General features: G+C 38.7%; 1 protein-coding gene across 3 annotated transcripts in view; it reads left to right on the top strand.

Annotated features, from left to right (window-relative positions):
- TANGO2 (transport and golgi organization 2 homolog) overlaps positions 1 to 18589 on the top strand; it is a 28317-nt gene extending 9728 nt beyond the window's left edge. For all 3 annotated transcript variants that reach the window (XM_059484901.1, XM_059484899.1, XM_059484900.1), the window contains exons 3-9: positions 2347 to 2435; positions 2632 to 2751; positions 3748 to 3862; positions 10661 to 10731; positions 12073 to 12226; positions 13945 to 14049; positions 15769 to 18589. In XM_059484901.1, the coding sequence (XP_059340884.1) occupies positions 2347 to 2435; positions 2632 to 2751; positions 3748 to 3862; positions 10661 to 10731; positions 12073 to 12226; positions 13945 to 14049; positions 15769 to 15889 (775 nt within the window). In that variant the 3' untranslated portion in view covers positions 15890 to 18589. The remainder of the gene's footprint in view (positions 1 to 2346; positions 2436 to 2631; positions 2752 to 3747; positions 3863 to 10660; positions 10732 to 12072; positions 12227 to 13944; positions 14050 to 15768) is intronic.
- The last annotated feature ends 5880 nt before the right edge of the window (positions 18590 to 24469 follow it).

Raw genomic sequence — 24469 nt, 5'->3', positions numbered from 1 at the left:
TCTGTTTATTTCATGGTGAGGTGTTGGAACAGTTTTCCCAACTAAAAGGGGATTCCTGTACCTGCAGACACGAATTTCTTTGTCCATCACAAACCAGGCAATTAAACTTCCCTCACTGTTCTCTGCTTTGCATTTCCAACTGAAAGAAAGTGTCAGTAATAGGAATTAGAAGTTTATAAGACAAACAGCTTGTCATTGACTGAGTTTACTGGCTAGAAGAAAATAGCCAAGCTAAAACCTGTTCTCTGTAAAACTTGGGAGAATTTTCCATCCAGGTAGACTCTGGTTTCTAGAGCAACATATTGGTCAATTTTCTTGACCATCTAATTAAGCACAGAGCTCATTCTTGTGACACACTAACAAATCCATCTGCCTGTAGCTTTGCTGCTGGTTCTGTTTTCCCTCTTGGGGCTTGTTTGTGGTAAAGTTTAGTGCAGTGTAACAAGCACTTTAGTGTAGTCCATTATTACTGTCAGAGGTAATATGCTGCCTTTACATCCTTCTGAATAGTACTGTGTGCATCTTACAAATAAATTAATGTTTCAAGCTTCAAAGCTATAATCACAGGCTCTTTTCTGGAGCTGAATTGCATTGTAGGAAATTGCTTTAATGGAATGATTTCTCATGTTTTCATTTCTCTCAATATTAAAATAAATCTTTATATGTAAATCCTAATACAGTTGAATTATTTCAGCTATAAAAATAGCTGAATAGGCTTTTTGCAATTTATTAGAAGATGGGGGTCACTTAATATTGTTCCTTTTCACTATAATTATGTTTCATAAATGACAAAATAAAGATGTTTTTATTACTATGTTTTTGTATACTAGCCTTGTGCTAAATTTAGGGTTCTGCATTAAACTTGAGATGGGGAATATTCAATCACACAAAAAAGACTTTGCTTATTTTTAGTATTTAGATACCATAAACAAATAGTAACTATGGAGTTTAATCTAATAGAAACTATGTAGTTTCATGTCAAGAATTATTGAAGGCAAAGTATAATTGAAGCTTCAGGAGATGAGAAGTGCACTTAAATATTTTTTTAAAGTAGAGATACTCATTTAAATAAGAATCTGTGAAAGGAGGCTGCATCCTGTTGATGGAGCATGTTGAAGTAAGATGACAGAAATTTGGTAAACCAACAGAAAGCCTATAGCTCAAAGACTAGGATCAGCTGGAAGAAGAGAAATTATGTAATTTTGAAAGGAACAATATTATATTTGCATTGGAAAGATAAAATTGTACATACAGTTTGCTTTCCAACAGATGTTATCTTTGTTAGGCAAAATACTAAGCACTTACCTTACAGAAAGGATGCCATTGAAGTGTCAGGTTTTTCTAGTTTCTCTATGGTTCATTATGATTCTTTTTCTGTAGTATTTCTAATGTGCAACTTGTACCTTGCAGTCCTCTTTTAAAACACTGTATTAGGGAAGAGATGAATTTGCAGGAAAGTTCAGAAACCTGCAGAAAATGTAAGTACATCTGAATGCCAAACAAAGTAATGAGATGTCATTGGAATTGAGTCTCGTGTGTTGTGGCTGAAAATTAGAATTAAAATTGTATGGTCTGTCTTCAGTTCCAGTAGCAAACTTGTCTTTGGCTGTGCAGCTGTAATTGAGATGCAGCTGGCAGGAGGAACTGACAGTGAAGAAGATAACTGAGGCTAAGAAAAACTGGTAAAGAAAATCTGCAGGTTTTTGAAAGATAGCATTTCATTAAAATTAAATTAAGCAACATAGCTGGAGAGAAGGGGGAGCATTCACTGTCTCACAGCTGAAATAAAGGCAAGTCATGTTGTGGGTACTGATGAGCAGGGCTTTGGGAGCTGCCCTGGAGCTGTGCAGGTCTGCCTGCAGTCCCCTGCTGCCCTCAGCCTCCACAGAGGGCCTGCCTGGGGTCTTCTACCTTTACTTGGATCCATTACCTGCTCCTCAGGTGAGGATGTTCAACCAACAAAAAACACTTTTAAAAAAATAATTTCAAAATAATAATAATTATTTTCTTTAATTAAGCTGTAACTGTGCTGAGGAATCTTAAGGTTGTTAATGCAATCTGAATTCAGTGTCTTCTTTTATAAGAATTATTTTTTTGAAAGCCCCACTTGCATCATTCACTCACCAAGAGGGACTTGCTGAGTGTCTCTCGACAGTGAGAGAGAAGGCTGCTGTCAGATGTCAGTCCAACTTTAACACTGAGTGACAAAGGTGAGGTGGGAGATAAAGGATAGTTTCATGCTTGAAATGAGTTAATGCTCTGGAAAAAATTGGATTCTGCTCCTGCCTGTACTGTGAAGTTCCAATTTGTAAGTAATAGTGTCTTTTTTCCTCTTGTGTTCTGCAGGCTTATTCTAGCAGCTAATAGGGATGAATTCTACCACAGACCATCCAAATCGGCCGAGTTCTGGGACAGCAGCAATGAGATCCTTAGTGGTACGTGTGTCTTGCTGTTTTGAGGGGTTTATTATATCAGGGAATCATGGCATGGTTTTTTCATTGTTAGAGTGGTGGTTTTGCCTTTCTAATAAGAAATTTTCTTCTTTATACATCTAAGGAAAACATGTTGTGAGTTTGAAACATTTTTTAATTTTAATGTATTTAATAACCTAACTCTTACTTGTTCCATTAGGTCTGGATATGGAGGAGGGAAAAGAAGGAGGGACATGGCTGGGAATCAGTAAGAAAGGCAAGATGGCAGCCCTGACAAACTATATGCAGCCAAAGATTGATAAAAATGCAAAAGGAAGAGGTATGGAGGAGTTGAAATAAAAAATAAAAAAAGAAGTGGACAAACAAGCCCTGATGTTCTAGTAAAATAGTGATGATTACAATATTAATTTTTTTAACACAGCTTTATGGACAAAAAGAATGTTTATGTGCTGTAAACAAATTTTTTAACTGATGAGTTTGAGTACATATGTGAGGAGCTTGACTTGGATAATGATTTCTTGATCAAGCAGGCATAAGTAAAACAAGATGTAGTGCCTAGAGCTTGAAGTCACATTCATACAAGCTATGCAGCAGCACCATCTCCTCTGCAAAGTAATTCTAATTAACAGGCAGAAAAATTAGCCAAGCACTGAGCTAGTTTTAGAATACAGTAGACTTCTTAAAGTGTATATTCATATTCAAATACCTTTGTCAGGGAATGCAACTTGGATTATGCTGGAGGTAGCCTAAAAGATTCTTCTTCCCCATTGATAAATCAGAGGAGGAGAAATAATAGAAAAACCCTCTTTCAAAGAGGATGCTCAAAACAGCACATGTGTGGGGTTTTTTGAAGTAAAAATAGATTTGTGTGTAACTGTCATATGGTGCTGGATTGGGAATATATTGCAGTGACAAACAATGTTATACAGAGAAACAAATGAACCATGTCATTTATATTTCATTTTGGGATCATATATCAGGGAAGTGAAGCAAGACAAGAATTTGTAAGGTGGGAGGAGACAAAAGGTGCATCCAGTCCAGAATAGTTAGTAAATGTGAATTCTTAGAATTTCACCAAGAGCTTTTGACTGAGTTCTTCAGAGTAAAAGTCCTTGCTCTTAATGTGAACATGGTAGAATGATGTAAGACTTTTAAAGGTTGGTTCATTATTTGGGCTGGTTTTGTGGTTTGGGGTTTTCTTCCACTGTTACAGCCTGTTGGCAACAGGAATCTTTATCTTTCTGTTTGTTTTACCAGGGCTGTCAGAATAGTGAGCACACACATACAAGTTGCTCTATGTACTTCTCTTTCTTAGGTGCTCTTGTAACAAACTTCTTGACTGCAGATCTGGACAGCTACTCTTACTTGAAGAAAGTTTCAGTAGAGGGACATCTTTACAATGGATTTAATTTATTAGCAGCTGACTTGAAGTAAGTCTGTAAAACATCACAGTCAAATATCAGAGGGAGAAAGGTAATAACAGTGCTGTACATAAAAGTCATAGCACCAAAGTGTAACAATGCAAAGCCTGTCACAAACTAAACTTAGAGCTCATGTTTTTGGTAATTGGCATGCAAGGTCCTAATTTTATTGTAGTCTTCCTTTCCTTTGTTATTGTTCATCTTTCAAACACTGGAGAGCTGTCTTGTATTCTAAGCATTGCTTCCCACAAAACTTCTTGCAACTCCCTGATAGGCTGTAGGCAGTCTTTGCCCTGGAGGCTCTGGGGTTTGTATTTTGAGAAGACAAAACCTCAGCTCATAGTTTCTCAGACACCTTTTTTTCTCTGAGAGTTGACATGCTGCAGCAGGATTAGAACAGCTGAAAGCTTTCAAGCTATTACTCCTGTCAGTGTGTCTGTGTCATTAATCTTTCCTTAAACATTAAAAATCATCACAAGACAAATAAACATTAAGTTTCTGTAGCTGAGAAAGGATGTTGGATACTTAATTATAATTTAGTGTGATTGGCACAGTCCTTTCCACTGCTTGTGCATGTGTCTGTGCACAAGTACATCTGCTGCTTTGCCTTCTGCCTGATGGGGAGGAATGGAAATCCAGGGCTGAGGCATCTCCAGGCCTGTGTCAGTTCCCAGCTGGATGCACACTGCATGCCTGGGAGCACAGCTGAACTGCCAGGGGCACACTGCTGCTTTGGCACACTTGTGCAGAAGCATTAATCTTGTCAGACAACCTGATGGTGCAGGGCCTTCTCCCACTCAGCTTTTCTGCATGCTTCTGGGAATGCACTTAAAGCAGAAGGCCAGACTGTTTAGTGTTTTCAGTGGAAAGCATTTCTAGCACCCTCTCACTAACTGGCCTTGTATTTACATTTTTCACTTTCTGTATTAGACCACTTTCAGCTGATGGCCAAAGCTTACGAGTCAGTTCTGTGAAGGTACCATGAGTGTATTTCTGCTTGGTGGGCCTGTTTAGAAATAAATATATAGGTCATGTTTCCAGAAATTCAATCCAGTAGATGGCCAGGCAGTTGGAGTGTTTTACTCTCTACTTTATAAAGTTCATCGTCTCACCAGATACTTCCCAAAATTTTTCAGTTGCCTAAATTATTTTTTACCATGGTCAGAGGATTTAACTTTTTGAGCTTTCTGCTGTATGTTGCTGCCTTGCTACGTTGCATAAATTGGAAGGCTGTCTTTTACTGAAAAGGTAACAGAAGAAATAGATGTTTTCAAGAAAATACCATATTCAAGGTGTGACCTAGCAAGCAGTAAGTTTGAGTTTCTTCCTTTTAGTGTAGGAAAAGAGAATAGTCATAATGGCTGCTAGTACGATGATATTAAAGTAGGTTTGATTGATTTTATTTAAGGCAATCATTCCTGTGTTGGGTTTGTTTATTCCTCCATGCTGGGGTGATAGAGAGTTGTATGCTCAATTGAATAGTCTTTCCATGGTGATACAGGTCATAATTCCTTGTTGAGTATCACTCTGAAAGCTCTGTGTGTTGATTAACTTCTCTGCTTTGACATGTCCTTAGCCGTGGATACTCTGATGAAATGAAATTCTTGGCAAGCTAATGATGCAGAGCAATTTCAATAATATTTGTAAACTTGTCATTTTAGGAAATTAGAATTACTCCAAAGAGAAATGTGGTATGTGAACGGGAGCTACTTCTCTGTGTAAATAGAAAATGGTGTTGTAGTTGATGCTATTTTGTTGGGCCGTGTTACTGTTCAAAACAAAGATTGAGGACTGTCCTTAATGTGTTCTTCCATTGTGTAACAAATAGTGATGGGCTCTGTTAGAGTGTGTGAAATGGAGGGGAAACTCAGACTGAAAGTGTAAATGAAGCACTGGTGGGAAGGGGTGTACCTGAGCACATTCTGCTGAGTTTAAGCAGCATATTTAGAGAGATTTACAATGTTTGAATCTTCAGGTACACGTTTCAGAAAAAGAAATTTTATCTTCTCTCAGTATGATTATGATGACAGTATGCTAGATGACAGGTGCAGTAATACAAGAAAGGGAGCTGGAAACAGCTATACAGATTATAAAATCTCATTGTTCATTTCCACAGCTTAGTGTGACTCTGATTTTTAACATGCATGGATTTTGACACTTTCAGTGTAATAATCTATTTACTCTGTGGCATCTCTTTATATCAATTTAAACACTATTGATTTGTTGTTTTAAGAAAATTACTTAGTACTTTTATTTTTCTGATTTTTCAGTTTATCATCTTGGGTGTACCTGCTGAGTATGAGAGTCATGAATATTTATTCAGTTCTGCTTTATGCTAAACATACTTTCATGTTGAATTATAGCATGTGGCAAACAGTGTCTGTTTGGAATCTTGTGCAGCTGCAAAATTGGCTTCCAGGAAGGCAGTGTTGCCACTCCTCTCATTTTTGCTGTCTGTAGGTCTGATTAGAAAGGAACAAGGTTCTCAGAGGCTGGACTGTTCTGTAAAGTAAATACCTGCTCAATATCTCAATATTCAAGGGGTTTTTGTTCTTTCTCCATTTGTGATAATACCTGAAGGCAGTGAGCTGCTTTTGTTGATGATCAGGACATCATTTCTGTCCTGGGGAAAAACCTGTGTTCAACAAATCTACTGCTACACTTACTCAGCCTTTCATGGGTACCTCAAACTTGTGTCAGGGCTGTTGTGGCAGCATCTCACTTGTGTTCCTTACTGCCAAGTGTGTAATTCAGACTGCCCTGAAGGACAAATTGGCAGCTTCTTGTCACCCACCCAGCAAGTGTAGCCTCTGACAGGCTGTCAGTTAGAGCCCATCTAGTTCATGTGCAATAAGATCCCTGTGGAACAGGAGTGAATCACTTTCTCCATGATGAATAGACAAATTGTGCCTTACAAACAAGTCAGCTGGAGGGGATTACAGAAAATTGCCTTTTGGGTGAACTTGTCTGTTCTCCCATGTCACAGACAGTATTCAGCCCCTGCAGGGAAAATGTACTAAACTATACCATCACCTGCAGGCTGTCATTCAGCATGGTTAATGTGGCCTGGCTGGGTGGGAAGGATTTGATTGCTCTCCAGAGATTGGATTTAGGTGCCTTTTCAAAGTGAGATAGGATCAGAGTGCTGGTATGAAAAGAACATGGATGGTCAAGTCCCTGGGATTGCTCTGTTAGCTCATTTCCTTTTCTTCTCATGCACTTTCTAATTCAGTATCACCTTTGGCAGAGTATACCTGTCTTGCTTCTTGTGGCTCCCTCATGAAAATGAGGTATTTCTGCATAGACCTTCAGTCACTTCCAGTGGATGGATGGGCAGTCCAATGTCAGAAGAAAGAAAAATGCTTCTGAAAAACATTGTTATCTCTTTCCTCTACTGTCAGCTTCTGCCTGGCCCAAAATATTAGGACAGTGGCAAAGAAATGTTTAGACACCAACAACAAAATCAGAGTCTGTTTTAAGGCAGACTTTGTATGCTGTGAGTATCCGGCAGAATTCTTTTCAGCATTTTATTTGATGGTAGGTGGTACATTGGGCTTTACAGTTGGTGGTTTGGTGTTTGCTTGTTTATTTTTAGCTTCAGAACAGAACGAGTTATCTCATGATAGCTCATGAACATTGAAGAAATGAAAATGAATCTGTGAACCATACTACTTATTGGAAACTACTGTACAGCATTTCAACATTGCTGCCAGTTTCATCTTTTGTCTTTGCACAAAAACTACATGCACAGATTATTCATAAAACAATCCAATGTCCTTGTCTGTAGCAGAGTAGAGCTCAGTGCCCAGGGGAGTGATCACTTGGTGATAACCACAGTCTGTGCAGCTTTACTGCCTCACTACTTTTTTCCTTTTTCTTTCATTCTGAGTTTTTGTTGATCATGACTTGGAGCCACCTTGAAGGTGAAGCAGGGCAGGAGTGCAGAAGGACATTGCTTATGTTTCATCAACATTAAGAAGTGATTGTGGCAAACTCTGCATGGCTTTCATGTTGCTGTGAAGCTTCTATTACTACTGAGATTTGTGCTGCCTAGAATATTGCCTAGAACATCTATTATTGCTTACATTTTTTGACAGAATGATGTATCTAAGAGCATAATTTTAGTTTCTTTCTGCTGTCAGCTATGGCTGGGATTTAAAAATATGTCTGTTGGGTCCTATTGTCATCACTTTAATTATGCCTTTATTACTTCTGCAGTGAAATTGCTATCTGTACTTGTAAGGCTGGGAGGGAAGATAATCTTGAGTGCAGGCCAGGGTTTTGAGGCTATTGCTGCGATCAAGCTTACAGTGATTTTTTTTCATCTTGGCTTCTGCTTTGATGTTCAGTTCTGAGTACCTGTAAACAGTAGGAAGGGAATAGGCAGAGCCAAATGATAAAAGAAAGAGTAGCTGACTGGCACAGTGAACTAAATTTTGAAAGTATCCCCATTTCAGAAGTCTCTTGGGAGGCTTTAGTCTCCCTTTGACAGAAGGCAGCAGCAGTGCTGCAGTGGAGGTAAGTGAAAACACTCCTGGGGGAGTGTGCATGCCATAAAATCCCAATGCCCTGAATTAGTGACCCTGCAGTTGCATGTATTCCCTGTCTTCTTGATAAACTCCAGGGGATCTTGTTACTGAATTTGTCAGTGATACAAATCTTGGAAGAGATGCTAGAGGATTATATTCTTTCATGTAAAAAGCTGTTTAGAGGAAGTCAGCAGAGCCAGTTTACTCACTATGCAGTCTCATCTCTGACAGGCCTTGTCTTACAGCTGTGTTCCACAGCTTCCTTGGGCCAGTTGTCCACCTTTCCATCTAACACCGTGAGACTTCAGGTTATAACAATTGCTCTGATCTTTTCACAGACCTTCTACAGCAGGTATTTGAAAACAGAATAGTTAATGCACCAGTACAGTAGTTTGTGTGATTTCTGATGTCTTAACTTAGGACACCTAAGATGGGCTGTTGTCTGTGAAGAGTTTGGGTGGTCAGTAAGTCTTGACATCAGCATAAATAAATTTGGACAAGGATCTTAAGGATGAGAAGAAAAAGATAAGGAAAATAAGCGTCTTTTAAGCCACTAGAGGAAAGTTCAGAAATATTACACGTTTCTTTTAAAAGTCGATGAACTGCAAATTGAGTAACTGATGTTATCATAGCTGATGTTATGTCTTATATTATATATAACAATAAAAATAGTGTACACAATATGCTTGCTATGATTGCTGTCTTCTGCCTCTGCTGAAAAACTCGATCTTTCTGTGTGGTATCAGACAGCTCCTTGGGTTTGGGGGGAGGAAGAGTAGTGCACAGGGAAAGGCACTTCTATTTTTGCTTTATGGGGACTTTTTCCATATTCCTCTTCTTGACTCCTCTGACTTCTATAATTAATAAGTTAATATTTCCTTCTTCATTTGGCTGTCTTGCAAAGGACACTGTAGAATGTCTTTCATAATGGCTTTTCAAGAAGAATATAAACAGCTAAATCAAGACTGTTTTGCTTGTTATTAAGGTTTGAGTAGCGGATGCTAAGTTATGCAGAGCAATTTAAGTTCCAGTACATCATTAATGAGATTGCATTCTATATACTCTGATTTGCATCAGCACAGAGATACTCCTTTTTATCTTAGGAAAAAAATGAGGAGTTGGAAATAGCTTCTCTTCTGTATTATGCTTTGTGCTACTTAATCCAAATTCAGTCTTAACTGCAAATTTTGTGTTTGGAGGTTTTTTGTTTGTTTTGTTTTTTTGTTTGGTTGTTTTTCTTTTTTTCCAATTTGGAAACTGTCTGCTGTCTAAGGAGCTGGAGCTTGAGAGACAAATTAAAAATTGAACTATGATGAGAATGTGTTTGTTGGTAACTGTGAGCAAGTAAATCACTAGGGGGAAATACAGAATTAGATCTCATTGCTGTATTCTGGCAAATTAAAAAAAAAAAAAAAAGCCAAACCCCATCAACTGGAATGATCTGAGGAATCAGGATTCCATGTCAGCTGAGTGAGGGATGCTGAGAGTGAGCCATCTAATGGCAATCCATTTCCCACAGGACACACAAGGCTTATTGATGACTTACTTTCTCTTTTTTTCCCTTATCAGTTGGTTTGGTGTTTGTGTTGTCAGTATCAGTGTGACTGTGTAGATCCCTGCTGTTTGGATATGCTGATACCATCTCTGTCAAATAAGAGTTGTTTGCAATGTTGGAATGTCTCTGAACCTTGTGCAAGACCCTCCCTGAGCACAAGAGAGAGTGAGTGCTGCAGCCAGTGCCTACAATTAGAGATTCAGTGACTACAGGGATCTGAAAACAGCCAAGAAATGCACAAAGGACCCAGCCATGCCCTGCAGCATCGCTGGAAGTAGGCCTGAAATGCACTCCTGCCACCTGAAGTTGCCTACAGCAGTCAGTGTCTTAGAATGCAGGAAGGATTCAAAGAAGTGATGGGGAAAAGGGTACTTGCTGTGATGGACAGTTCCTTTGTTTTCACATGCCCCCTTATCCCAAGCAACTAAATCTCCAGTTAATCAAAACCAGGTTTTTGTCTTTAAGCCTGGCTGCTTCCATGCAGAAGTTACGGGGTTTTACTGAATTTTACTGCAGTTATGTTTAAAAATGATAATGCTACTTCCTGATAATGGTGCAGTGTTTTGAGAGGAGGAAAGTAATAAAACACATCAATGTCTGGTATCATAGGAGCAACAGTGGGAGAAGCATCTTAATGTGCTCAAAGATTGCATGAAATTAAAGCATAATCAAATATAGAAGCTGATGGCTTTTCAAGGAGAAATTTGTATTTATATTTTTCAGTACCACCAAAGGAGATGTAATTTGCTACTATGGAAACAGAGGAGAACCAGAACCTGTTTTCCTAAATGCCGGTAGGTTTTCCTCAGAAAGGTCGGAATATTACTTTTTCTTATGTAGCTCTGTATTGTTCTAGTAATTTAGCTACTTAAGCATTGTCTTCACTGACTTTTTCTTTGCATTCTTTAAAAGAAAATATTACTAAATGTCCTTGAATTCGTATAAGTTTTTGTTAATAACTTGCAGTAAAGAATCAATAGTTCATTAAAAGTTTCTATCCATGCCAGTGTATGTACCCACCTGCAGTGCAATTAGTGGAATCCTGCTTAGGTAATTATGGCAGAAGAACAGAAGTCTGTCTTGAGAGTGGAATTTTCAAAGGGTCTGACCCTAACTTCCATTACCCAGCAGTTTGAAGGTCACAGTATGATTATTCTCCCCAGGGACAGAGCTGGCTTTAAAAAAGACCACAATCTGTCTTATAAGGTGAATTGATGTTAAAATATTTTAAATCTAGTTCTTTGCTAGCTAGCTACAGAGAGCAATGCTCCAGAAGTCACCATCAAAAAGGCAGTTTGAATGGAACCAGGACACATGGAAGGCTCTGAGCAGTGTAACTGACTGGTAACACTTGATGGCAGAGCCTCACTTTGCCTGCTTAGGTTAATGGTCAAAATGTGGCTGCCAGTAGGCAAATTGTTATTGTAGCAATTACAGCATAAATTCTTGGAAACAACTGTTAGATTTTGTACAGCTACAAACATAAAACAGATTTTAATACAGATTTTTTAATTTAAAATCTGGCCATGTTGTAATGACAAACTGAGTCACAAATTCTAGGTATCTGCAGACTGTACCAAAGATGGTTCTGGTCTCTGTGCTTAGACAACAGACTCCTGTGTATGTGGCTGCCTTTAGGAGGAGAGGATGCTTGGTGATCTCTCTTGTCTGGCTTGTGGTGAGAGGGTGCCTCTAAAGAGAAGGGTCCTTCTTGTCATGGAGTGCTGCTTTGCAGTGTTTTTCAAGAGTAAAATCAGAGGCAAAGATAACTTATGATTATTATCCCTACACTGGACAAGACTAGATTGCAGAAATTATAAAATTCTGTTGTGCCTTCATGGTTTAGCAAACCAGAAATTTAAGCTAACTGCTGTGGATGTGAATTAGAGTAGAACTAAAACCAAGTACTGAGCATCAGCATGAGGGGAATGCTTAAGCTCAGCCTAGCACAAGATGGGAGCCTGCTGTATTCTCCTGTTCAGTAATGGGCTTGTGTGTTTATGGCACACCTGGAGGTAAAGGTTAGCTGGGGAGTCACTTAGACTTTATTAAAATTTTTAAAATCTGTAACAACTGAAATCACCAGAATGCACTTTCCAGTTTAATTGGGCTTTTTCATGTGTGTTTGTGTGTAGGAATATATGGATTGAGTAATTCTTTGTTGGATACACCATGGAAGAAACTTCAGTATGGGAAGCAGCTTTTCACAGAAGTGGTCAAGAGAAGTCAAGACCTCACCAAAGAAGACTTGGTGAAGGAGCTCCTTACCGTGATGAATAATCAAGAGCCGTAAGAATGTGATAGCTGGAATTTACTCAAATACAATATGACCCATTTAAAAATATGCATATAAAAACTGTTTTGAAGGGAAAAAGCACTTTACCTTCATATTAATTGAAAGCAGTGTTCTCACAGAGCCTGACTTTCAACAGGATTGATTTTCAAGCAGGAGACACAATTAAGGCTACTGCAATCTTAGACCTCATCAGCTGTGCACTGATTTCTCTGTGCCCTTTTTTTTTAAAGATTGCACTTCTCTTAGTAAGGGCAATGAGTGCATGTCTAGGGATGTGGAAGCTGCTTGCTGTCAGCTTTTTGAAGGCTCACAAGTTTGGTTACTGCACTTAAAGAAAGCACTTATTTTCATAGATCATAAAATTATTTAGATGTGAAGGGACCTTAAAGATCTTCTGGTGCCAACCTCTGTCGTGGACAGGGACACTGTCCACTAGCAGAGGTTGCTCAGAGACCCATCCAACCTGGCCATGAGCACCTTCATGGGATGGGGCACCCACAGCTTCTCTGGGTAACCTGTGCCAGGGCCTCAGTGCCCTCACAGGTGCTGAGCAGGTTTGTGTTAGTAAGTTTTGCTGTTCTGTATTGCTGCTCAGTGTAGAGCAGACAATAGAAGGTGGAGAAGCAGCACCTCAAAGTTCAACCAGCTGCCTTCCTCAGAAGTGTAGTTGTTTCAGGCTAAGTGGGGGAAGGAGAAAAGGAAGGGTGTGTACAATTAAGTGAGGGAAGTTCCAGTCAAGTAAGTTTCAGTCAAGGTAGTCCCCAAGAGATGAGTTTGAGATGTAAGGAAGGTTCCTGCACTCACAACTGATGGCACAGTGAACCTGAGCCCATCAGCTGGATGTTCAGAAGGAAAGGAAGTTGATAGCACTACATTCTGCACACATGGAGTTGGATACAGGAGGTGCTGTGGTCTAAATTCATATCATTGCTCACCATCTGGTAACTTTCATGTTTACCTTGAATTTTATCTGTCTGGGAAGTGATTAGAGTTGAAGCAAAGCTGTTTCTGGTATATAGATTCAATTTCCCAAACTTTACAGCAAATTTTAATGCCAGCATTCATGAATGTGGCATTTTTCAGTGGTTCAAAATAAAGTTTTGTGTAAGAACTCAGACATCTGAGCAATGACTAGTAATTGGGGAGTCTACTAAGCTGTCTTTATAGCTTTTTTCATCTATCTCATCAAGTGATTTTTTAAAAAATTGTTAGACTTTATACTTTTTACTAGTAAGAAGACAAAGATATAAGATACAACATAGTCAAATGGTCTTCCCTTAATGTTCAGTAATTCCATTTGATCTCATCTGAAACCATCTGACTATAAAAGGGAAATATTTACTTACAAAAAGCAATATTTAAACTAAGCCTGTAATCTTTCCAAATCATACTTCAAGATGAAATGATCTTTTCATAATAAATATGAACATGTGGATATGCACTAGCTTTGAACTTTCTTAAAATATCCTGTTTCATATTACTTTATGATCTCTTTGTGTGTGCGCATTGCAGGAATGTAGTGGGTACAGAGGTTGGTTTAATCACAGAATTCCATTCTTTCCTGATGGGTTTTTGTCCTTTACCCCCTCTCTTCTGCTTCAGCCCTGTGATCTCAGGGATGTCCTGGAACTCCTTCCAGATCAAGAGGGATGAATGTGTTAATATTGGAGATTTTTTTTTTTTTTTTAAACTCTTTTCCTACTTTTTCCAGTCAGTTACCAGACCCTGCAATTGAGGACCAAGGCAAGGATTACATCCGCCCCATCCTGAGCAAGTACGCGGCCGTGTGCGTTCGCTGCCCGGGCTACGGAACAAGGTGAAAACAGAGCCAGAAATGAATGTGTACTGATCAAAGCACACCTCAAATCACAATTGGGCTATTGTCAGGTTATGCTCCATAGTGACAGCTTTAATTTTTTTAAAGATATTAATCTGGTATAATTCAGTCATGTGTTTCCTTGGTCAGTATTTGAGTGTCTGGGGTTTGCTGCTGAAGAGCATTTGAAGCTCACACTGTGGTTCATCTTTGATGGAGAACAGGGCACAGCTTTGCCTTGTCCCAGACAAGATAATACAGTTCTCCTGCTTCCCCAGTGTAAGAGCAGATCTGAGCACATCTAACTTTGATCCTACCAGAGATTTGCAGAACACATTTCTCCTCCATGAGCAGGAATCATGTCACCTGTGTTGCTAAATCAGAGTTTTCCTTAGACATTGCATCATAAAATGGATCTGCCATTTTCATACATTAAGAACCTATTGCTCTTGTTCAGGAGAACCTGTATTGCCATTTCTTCCCTAACTGATGCTGCTGTTTTTACTGAGATATTCTCACTCTCTGCTCTGACTATTCCACCAAAACTGCAAGAAGAATAGAGTAATGCAATGCAAATCTTCATTTGATCTTAAGTGGGACAAAATTGCTGGTGAACCCTGTTGCTGGTCTCAAAGTCTGCCAATAGTTTTGTCAGATTGGTCTGTGGCACGGTCCAGCCATAGTATTTCCTCTGTAGAGGTGGGAGCTGATAAGCAGAGTGCTCACTGCTGTAGGTATTTTAAGTTGGTGTCCTGAGAGAGATACTCAGTATTTACAGTGGTTTCTTTGAATGTATTAAAAGAACATTTTAAATATAGGATAATGAAGACTTAACATGGTAACAAAGCACCTTCCTCCCCTTGCTTCACAGATTGGAGTCCAGCCATTTCAAAGGAAACAGGGATAACTTGATAGAAATACTGACCTTCTCCTGCTGAATTGGCACACATTTCAAGTCTCCCTACTGCTATAATTGTATGCTCACATTTACCTTTCCCTTAGCAACAGGCCTTAGTGAATAGAGGTTGTTAACTGGGCCTCACTTTCTTGTGAGGAAATTAAGTGCTTTTTTGTATGAGTGAACAACTGTGAAGTAACTTGGGAAAGGCCACCAGATGAGGATGGTGCAAAATTTCTAGTGTCAGTCACCTTTTTGTGGAAGGATACTGCAGTGTCCATGGAGAAATGACAGCTTAGCCAAGGCAAAGTGGAATAGATGCACAACTGGCATCTGCTTTTACTGAAAACAAATTTCCTCTTTGGAAGGTTCTAGAGAGACACCTTTTTCTTGATCATATATCAATGTCCTGTGATAATAATTAATATACACAATGGATTTGAAAGAAAGGGATGAAGAGAGTACTGGGGTGTCAGTAATCCTCATGGGTACATGTAGGGTGTGAAGAAAATCTTGTTTTATGCTACTTCTTTCTGAATGGAGCACTTTGCACTAAGTTTAAGCTTTTACCATGCTCTCTGCTGTGAGCAGGTTTGTGTGTCAGCTGCTGCAAGTGCAGCAGGGAATCAAAGCAGTGGCGTGACAGAACAGACTGAAAATGCCCATTTGAACTTGTCAGGATGATTTCTGCCCTGCTTGTGTGTTGATGATGTGCTCAGGGGGAAAAAAAAAGGGGATTAAAACATTTGGGAGTGAGGGATAGCAGGCTGGCAGTTCCTGAGATGGAGCCCAGGTGTAACCTTGTGCTGCTGCTGTTGCAGGACGAACACGGTGGTGCTGATCGATTCCGAGGGATGCGTCACTTTCACCGAGCGCAACATGATCAATGCTGATGTCAACCAGTGGCAAACAAGCACCTATGAATTCAAACTGCACAGTTAACAACTTTCCACATGAGTGGTTTGTAATAATAGCAATGAGACAACAAGCCATTAAGCTCTAGTAAATGTTTTGTGCCAGCCTCCACAAACTAAAAATAGCAAGGAAAGCAAAAGTTCAAATAAACTGGTATCATACCCCATCAAGCTCACAAATGCTTTACCAGATGAAAATGCTTTTTTTTTTTTACGTGAAGTAGTAACTTATAATCAGAAATACTTTATTTAATACCACCCTGCTTTCAGGGCAAGGCCATCTTTGTCCAAGACAAAGTCACTGCTTTTTTGTAGGTGTGGATTTTTTAAAAGATGTTATTAGTAGACTTAAACTTGTTTTTAGTTCTAATGGTGGGGAAATAATTGCTGCTTTTACTGTTCTATATGAAGGTTTTACCAAACTTTGCTTTACCTTGAACATATGCTGTTAAGATTGTACAGCTGATGCCAATGTGCATTAGATGAATGTATGTTATCCTGTAGAATTAAGTGCTTTAGTCTCATTTCAGCTTTTCAGTGCCATGGTGCAATGTTCTGCCTGGGGAGGGCAGAGAGGGGGGATTCTTAACATTTGTTTTTCTATAGATAGTACAGCAATAGATCTTATTTCTAAAACTTGATCTGAGAATCAAGATAGGGAATTTAGTTCAGTCTCTGTTCACTTTTACTGAAAGAACCATAGGAGCAGCCTTGCATATCTTTGACCTGAATAAAACTATTTGTGCTGTGATATCCTGTTTCCTGATAGTCTAATTAGCAGTATTGGTTTTGTTATTTTCTTCTCCAGCAAGCAGGTAAGGAATAGGCACCTGTTTGTAAACAGAAGCTGAAGATGAGGTTTTCATGTATTGCCTGTTTTGTACATATAAAATTTTGGACTCATTTCTTTATTGGTAGAACATGTTATAGCCTGGAGTGGATTCCATCTCATGGATTATTAGTAGAAATAGCTGTGTGTTGTAAGGTGATACTGTTGCAGTCTTATATTGCTGAAAAAATTGAATATTAAGAGGTACTTCCTATGTTCTAAGACCTGTGAATTAAAAAGCTATTTAAATGCATGCTTTTTTCAATTATTCAGTGCCAGTGTGGGTAATGGAAGATTCTAGCTAATAACAGGATATTTGAAAACCCCAAGCTATTTTTGTTTCTATTGGTGTTCTGTTTTGACTTTTTTTGAATACTGAATATTAGGTTAGTAATGGATCACCACTATTTTTTTTTCCTTTAGGTAAGCTGACAGTATTTTCACAAGCCTCTGATTTTAATTAATTATTGCAAAGTAGTCAGATTTTTTATACTCTTTGGAAGATGTGCAGCTGTGTTTCTGTACTCAAGCTGATGTATTTTGGCATTCTCACGTGTGTGTGTAATAGAGGCAGCAGTAAATGAGACTTTCCATTGAGGTGAAGTACTGTGAAAGGCCATTCCCAGATTTGTATTTGTCAGGAAATGCTAAAGCAGCATTTAGTTAAATCTCTTCTTTATATTTGCATATTTAAATAGGTTCTAGATACCAGGACTGCTTGCATGGCTAGTCACAGGTTGTGGATTCACTTCTGTATAAATGACTTTTTGACCACCTTGATTGCAAGACAATCAACAATTGTGTTGGGTTGTACATGGTTTAGAACTCAAAGCCTTCTGAGCTGCAGGAAATGGTCAGCCCTTTTTAAATTTTTGATGACTCCTTAAACCCTATATTTTTATGGCTAAAAATGTCAACTGTTATTTTTAGATGCCAAGTAGCTAAAGCTGTCTTAAATTTGAGTTTAACACATGCATATCTAGAAACAAAGCCCTGCCTCAACAGCTTGCTCTGAGAGTTTGCATAGCAAACTTTTTTATATCCACTTACAAATAGTGGATATTTAAACATGACATTCTCTTTGAAGACATCATAACGACAAGCAAAATGCATGCAGTATCATGCTAAAAGCACTTGTAAACTTCAGTTTATGGCAGTCCTGTAATAATGAAAATTTATTCTTAGTTTTTACACATAGGCAAAGAGTCAGACCTTAGATGTAAATATGGATTTATAATAGTGTATTTTGATATGCTTGAATCAAAATTTTAAATCTGAGATTTGCTTTTTCTGGCAATTAAAATAAACAGGAAAGAGCCCAAACCTTGGATGATGTTTTTATCTCATCAGAATAGCTAATAAAGAGAGGTTCTTTAACTTCTTTGGAGGCTTTTGTGAGAGTTTTGTCATTGGCTTCAGTGGAAACAGGATCAGGACTGCTGTGCAGATATATCAAGTGGTGCTTGTCCATACAAGTGATAAGGTATTTGTGAAGTGCATGATCTACTCTGTCCAAAGCAGAGTTGCAATGAATCCACTGGAAAAAGGATCCTGTACCTACAGATAACAAAGAAAGTGTTTTATTTTTATAAAAGTATTTTTAATAATAAAAGGGAATTTTAAATACCAGTTTTAAAGGATATAAAGGAGAAAGGTGTATATAGGAAACTACTGCATGGCATTTTATTAAGTTTGCTTATAAATGTCATCTCTTCAAAGTCATACATTTGCAAGAGGTTTTTGTTTTCCTGATTTTTTTTTCTATTGGAATGGTAGTGGAAGAAATTTTAAAATGTGTAAAACCTCAGCTATGTTTTTTTGCTTAAAATTGTGTCATAATTGTTGTTTACATGTGTGTTCAAAACTAGAATCAGAATAAAGTCAAGCTGGTGACCAGTCTTTGTTGGCATTAGTACATTGTGCATTTTTGCACATATGTTTTTGTTCATTTGCCTGTAATTTGGTGTGATGACAATGAAGTTAAATCTTTAATGCCATATTAATGATGACAGAACTGTAATTTAAGTTCTGTTTCTGGTACTTAATTCCATTTTAAGAGTGCTGTATTTTTTCTGGCGTTTTTATGTTGTTGTGGGTATTTCATATTTCTGTGCTATTGTACGGTTGTCTTATATAGGTAAGAAATTGGAAAATATTTGAAAGGTAGGAAAGAGAAAAATCAGTGCTTCCTTAGGGAAATGTGGATCCTCACAAAATTCTACTGGAGGATGGGAATCCATGTTCAGTGTGGAAAAGGTTGGGATCCTTGGCAGACCTGAGGCTCCACTGTTACACTGAGTAGAGGCTGCATTAATGTTCTGCTGTTCTGGCCCCTGCAGTGGAGGTGCAATTATCTCATCTCCCTTGGAGTAGCTTAATAAAACACACCTGAACAGAGCAGAGGAGGAGTTGGCCTTTGTTCCTCACTCTGGTCAAAGCTTAATTGATACTTGTTGTTACAAATTAAACACACCAAACTAAATAATAAGATATAATATTGATAGGACTTGGAATAGTTTTGGTAATATCATAAGGAATTAAGTAATTTTGGAATGAATCTACGAAATACTAAGAAGTAATAAGGCAACAATTAAATAATTTCACATTTCAATTTTAGCCTGTAGAATTTAATGCACATTTATGGCTTAGCAATCATCCGTATTTATATGGAATATTAGCTAGTAGGAGTTAGTTTTATTTCATTCAGATTGATGTACAGGACATGGCTGATGTTCTTCATCTGATTCATTTTCTGCAGAGAAGTCTTGGTGATAGCTTCTAAGGATCTGGGAAATAGTCTTGACTTGGTGAAAATAGAATCAGTACTGCAATCAGCTGGAGAGGCATGAATTGTGAGAATTACAAAACCCATCAGTGTGACTCATGCTGCAAAATGTAGGTTAAGGTGAACAGAGTAAAGAAATGTTGAATATATTTCATATATATATATGTAAATTATCTCTGTAGCATTGTGTATCAAGAACTTAGAAGCTGAATGAGAAAGAAAAGTATCATATTTACATGCTTAAATTTACCATATCTTTTAAAACAGAAGACATAAGCACTGAACCTAAGATCACAGATGAGGGAGAAATAATAAATATTATAATACTAAGCAGGATAACCAAAAATGACAATGCATATATCACACACAACATGAATGAGAAAAAAGCAGTATCTCTGCTGATGCACATTAAATTTTTGTGTCTTTGTACTAGAAAGATAAATGGAGAAAAATAAATGAAAGCTAAATGCAGATTGGAAGATGGAGAAAGGAAGGGGAAAACAGAACACAGAATGATGTTCTGGTTTATGATCTTGTTCTCTTTGAGGCCACTGAGAATGACAGTGCCCACTAAGGCACTCAGGTGCCTTCCAGCTTCCCTCTGGTGATTCAGGAGCATTTTCTCACTTGACACACAGAGCCAGCCCTGGGCAGTAACTTGCCAGACTGACTAAACACATTGCTTGCTTCTGTTCTGTGGAGAAAACCACATCACTTCTCAGATGTTAATTAACATATATTAAATAATAAACTGGAAAATATGTGGGGCCAGCAGTGTCTCTTCTTGTGGTACAGCATTATAATTAGTGTTCAATGATTGAGGTTTTTGCCTCCGTTAAATGAATGTACTCTTCCAAGAAGAAGGTGAATGAGAAACCTCAGGGATTTTTTTCTTTCCCTGTGCTATCTCTGCTATCTCTGCTGTCAATAGCTACTCAAAATAACTATGTAAAACCACATCTTAGTCAGATGCATTATCCATCTCCTGTTTCCCATGTCTCACTGGAATGACTGGCATTTAGATAGAAATTAACTGTCCTCTCAATTACAGATGGGTCTGCATTATCACCCTGCTTTGATTAGTGCCCTTACATGCTTTTCCTGATTGTCCCTGTCACTGTGCCTTGGCTCACATTTCAGGGCAGCCTCAGGTGCCAGGGTCTAGGCTGGTTTCAGATGGAGCAAAAGAGGTAAGTGTGCTTGAGGAATGCACCAAGTGTTCTCCAACAGGTAATGAGCTTACCCTGAGTATAACTGTCTGAAATGCACCTCATGTGACAATTTAAATTCTCTGCACCGGTTGTTTTGCTGCATAAATCTTCATATGTTGGCCTGTTGTACTTCTAGATGTAGCATGTGTTGTATCACTGTCTTTGCAATATGGCAGTTGCAAATTTTTCTGTTTTCTTTAGCAATATATTGTGCCAGTCAAGTCTGAGCTCTCTCTTGTAATGTGCATGAGTTTAGACTGGCAGAGAAATCCTGGGATGGAGCTGCATTAAAAACAACCCTAGCAGCACAACTGTGTTTTCAGAACTGTAATTTATTTGGCCTCTGTCAGGGAAAACAAGGTTCTGACATTTATGGTTTTACTTATATAAGTGCAACTACACCTGGATTTTTGACAGCCAAAGATCACGCTCCTGACTGAGGTCTGTGTGCTGGCCGCAGTGCAGGGAGGAGTCCAGGCTGAGGGATTGCAGCAGCAGCTTCTTAGCTGGGGTTCACACCAAGTGTGCTTTGTTAAAACAGCTTTGAGTTACAAACATCATGGGGTATGATGGCTCACAAGAAAAATTACCATGCAGCAGCAGCTGGGGAGAGGCCAGAATGTCTGAAGTAGCTGTCAGTGCAGTGCTACCACAACTCTGTGGAGTGACTGAGGTTGACTTGCAGGGTGTTTAACTGGTGGAGATGCACCATGTGCAAACAGCCACGGGGCTGACTCAGAGGATGTTTTTTCTTTTAAGTTTATAAAGGGCAGATAAATATTGCCTACTTCAGCACAGTGTTCTGAACTATTTGAATGACAGGACCTATAGAAAGCAAAGTTTGAAGACTGCTATTCTGTCCCAGATAGATATTATTTCTTTTTCTCTAATATTCCCCCTAGATAAATTGAGTGTATTTAGGAATGCAGGATCTTCAGCCATAGGAATAGGTTTGTTTTATATATGAAGAATAAGTAAAGGAAGCCTCGGTCACTGTAGGGTAGCACCAGCCCAGGTGCAGGTGCAATTGAACAGAATGTTCTTTCTGCATGGCTGTGCAGCCCAGATTGTCATGTGAAGGTAACTTGATTTTGGCCTTGTTTTTTTCTTGTTTTAACTTCCAGATTTCAATGTAAAGCTGTTACTTTTGATTTGACCATTTGGACATCATACCCCTCTTTAAGTAAAACTGTCTCTAGAAAAATGTTTGCATTATTGGGAAATTTCTGCCAGCAGTGTGAAACTTGGGAGAACCATTTGGCTGAAGTATTTCCAACAGGAAAATCAGGAGTCATGTGTGATTCTGTAGACAACACAATTTATATTATGTTGAATCTGTGAATGGCAAGAGCAAGATTGGTAATTCTGTGGTATCCTTGAGCCAAAGGATCTGTCTGCTTTGATTATTTTCTGTAACAATCAACCACCTCTTTTGACATTTGAGAACTGATCTGAGATTGCTCATGGGGTCCTTTTGACATCTTTCCATGGCTGTGAAGTGATGTCTGACAGAGATTAGATTGAAGAGAGCAGATTGCAGCAAAAAAGTGAAAGACAAAGACATGTAATGCAAGCAAATACCAGTTTACCAATGCCCCAAAAAATGTAAAAAGCTGCAGTGCAACTTAATTTAATGAAATAAAAGTAATGAAGACTGAGCAAAACTTGTCTTGCAGCAGCTTTTGCTGTTGGAACAGCACAGTATGTGCTGCAGTTACTGACATAGGAAGAATATGAAAAAGCCACTGGCTCCACCTAATTTTCATTCCGATGAGTGCAGCCTGTGAACTTTATTGGGAAGCTCACAGTTTTGTCTTTATAGGCTTGATGGCTGTATTTGGTGTTGACAGCAGTAGTTTCTGTCCAGCCTTCAGTGTCTTGTATGTGAAAATCTCCTTGTCATTAGGAACTGATTTTGTTGATAATGACACTTCATGGTGTCATGGTTAACCCTGATTGCACCATGCAGCTGGACCTGCACTCTTCCAATTCAAAAGTTGAAGATTTTTGTGCATGTTTGACAAGTCTTCCATCAGAAGTCCAGATGATGAAACTTTTCAGGTAAATTTTGCACCTTATTAGAAAGAGCAGATAAGATCAGATCAGGTTTAATTCTCCAGAGGTCACATCAACCTTCTGGTTTAAAAATTTAACCAAAATTTGAGCACTTTTAAAATGAAAACATTGTTTTGTTAATGGATTATTATCCTTTTGTTTATAAAAAATGTTAAAGTCAATTTCCTTGTAGTGTTAGTGTCTCAAAGAATCAGCTGTTGCACCATTAGTTTAAGACACAGTATTATGATTCTCTGAGAACAGATGCACATTGGAAAAACTATAACTGGTTATTTTTTCATTTTTAAAGCACTGCAGGCATTTTGATTCTCCAACTCTATGCAAAAATCTGTGTGTAAGCCTCATCTGATCCTAACTGAAGCACTGCTGTTCATGTACATATGAAAAATTTAACCTGTTTTCTGAAGTAAGAGATTTCTTACTGCAGTAGTTCATTTATACAGTCACATAAATGAGATGCCAGTGAGTCACAATATTTGTATTTTGATGGGTCCTTTGAGAGGGACAGTCTTCTGTCCCAGTGTTAGCAATTTGAGGTGACCTGACACAGCAAATGCCAGCATAATTGTGAGATCTTTTTCCTCAGCTTTGACAGTTGACGTGAGCGGCTGTTTTGCAAACCGTGGGTGTTTATTAAATGCACATTCTGAAGTGGTTTGTTTTAGCATTAATAAAAGCAGTCATAATTTAAAAATCACTAAAATAACGGCTTGAGTGCAGAAGCCTGTTGTGAGGAATTAAAATTAGAAACTGCTTTTAGTGGAAACTGTGTTCAGTTTTTGAGGGCAGCTTGCAGTGATTTAAAGCAGTTTTGGTAACCTGATCTTTGTGTTGACATGGTACCGTGATGTTATGTCCAAATTATCACCCTGTCATCAGATGTGTTGGTGCAGTGAGACAAACATAACGATGATAAGACCTAACAGCAATCTTCTGTGTAAGTTTTTAAAGTTTTATTAAAATATTATGTTTCATAGCAGTATTTGGGGACCTCAAAGACATGAGATCAGTGAAAGTACTGGAAGATCCTCATGTCCTGAAGTCACACATGAAACAAACACAAACATACTCTTGGTGACGAAACCAGGATGCATTATCACAATATTTTGTGTCTGATGTCGATTTCAAACCAGTGAAGAACAAAAGAAGTGACCATATAAACAAGTATATCAATAAAAGCTCTGCATTGCTCGCAAATGATAAAATAATACAGCAAATTAGCACAGCAAATGTTAACACTTTGGAAGTAATTTTATATAAATTATGTAAGGTATTTTCAATAATTATTTAGTAATCCTGTCTAAACACTGCAGTCAGATTTGGGACTTGTTCAGTGAACTGCTTGGTACACAGAGCAGCAGAAATGGCGCAACTTTGATTTATCCTTTTAAGGTAAATCAGTCTTGTAGTAATGCAGTACTTTTGCTGCTTAAAGATACAAAACAGCGTTTGCAGGAAAAGCGGCTTTTTTTATGTAGCGGGTCCATACGGGGGGAAAAGGCCCGAGCGGTGCCCGGGCCACACAAAAGATCCGCCCGCCCCTCCATGGCTCGAGCCCGTGAGGGCGGGCGTCTCTCGCGTTTCCATTGGCGGAACGCGGTGACGGGCACGGGAACGGACCAATGGCAGTCGGGATTTCAAATCGGTGACCACGGACGCTGCGCACGCCATTGGCTCGGCGCGCGCGGGGTCCCGCCCGCGGGCAGC

The sequence above is a fragment of the Ammospiza nelsoni genome, chromosome 18 (assembly GCF_027579445.1).
Source record: "Ammospiza nelsoni isolate bAmmNel1 chromosome 18, bAmmNel1.pri, whole genome shotgun sequence".
NCBI lineage: Eukaryota > Metazoa > Chordata > Aves > Passeriformes > Passerellidae > Ammospiza > Ammospiza nelsoni.
The sequence above is the reverse complement of the archived record's forward strand: the minus strand, read 5'-3'. Positions and strand labels throughout refer to the sequence as shown.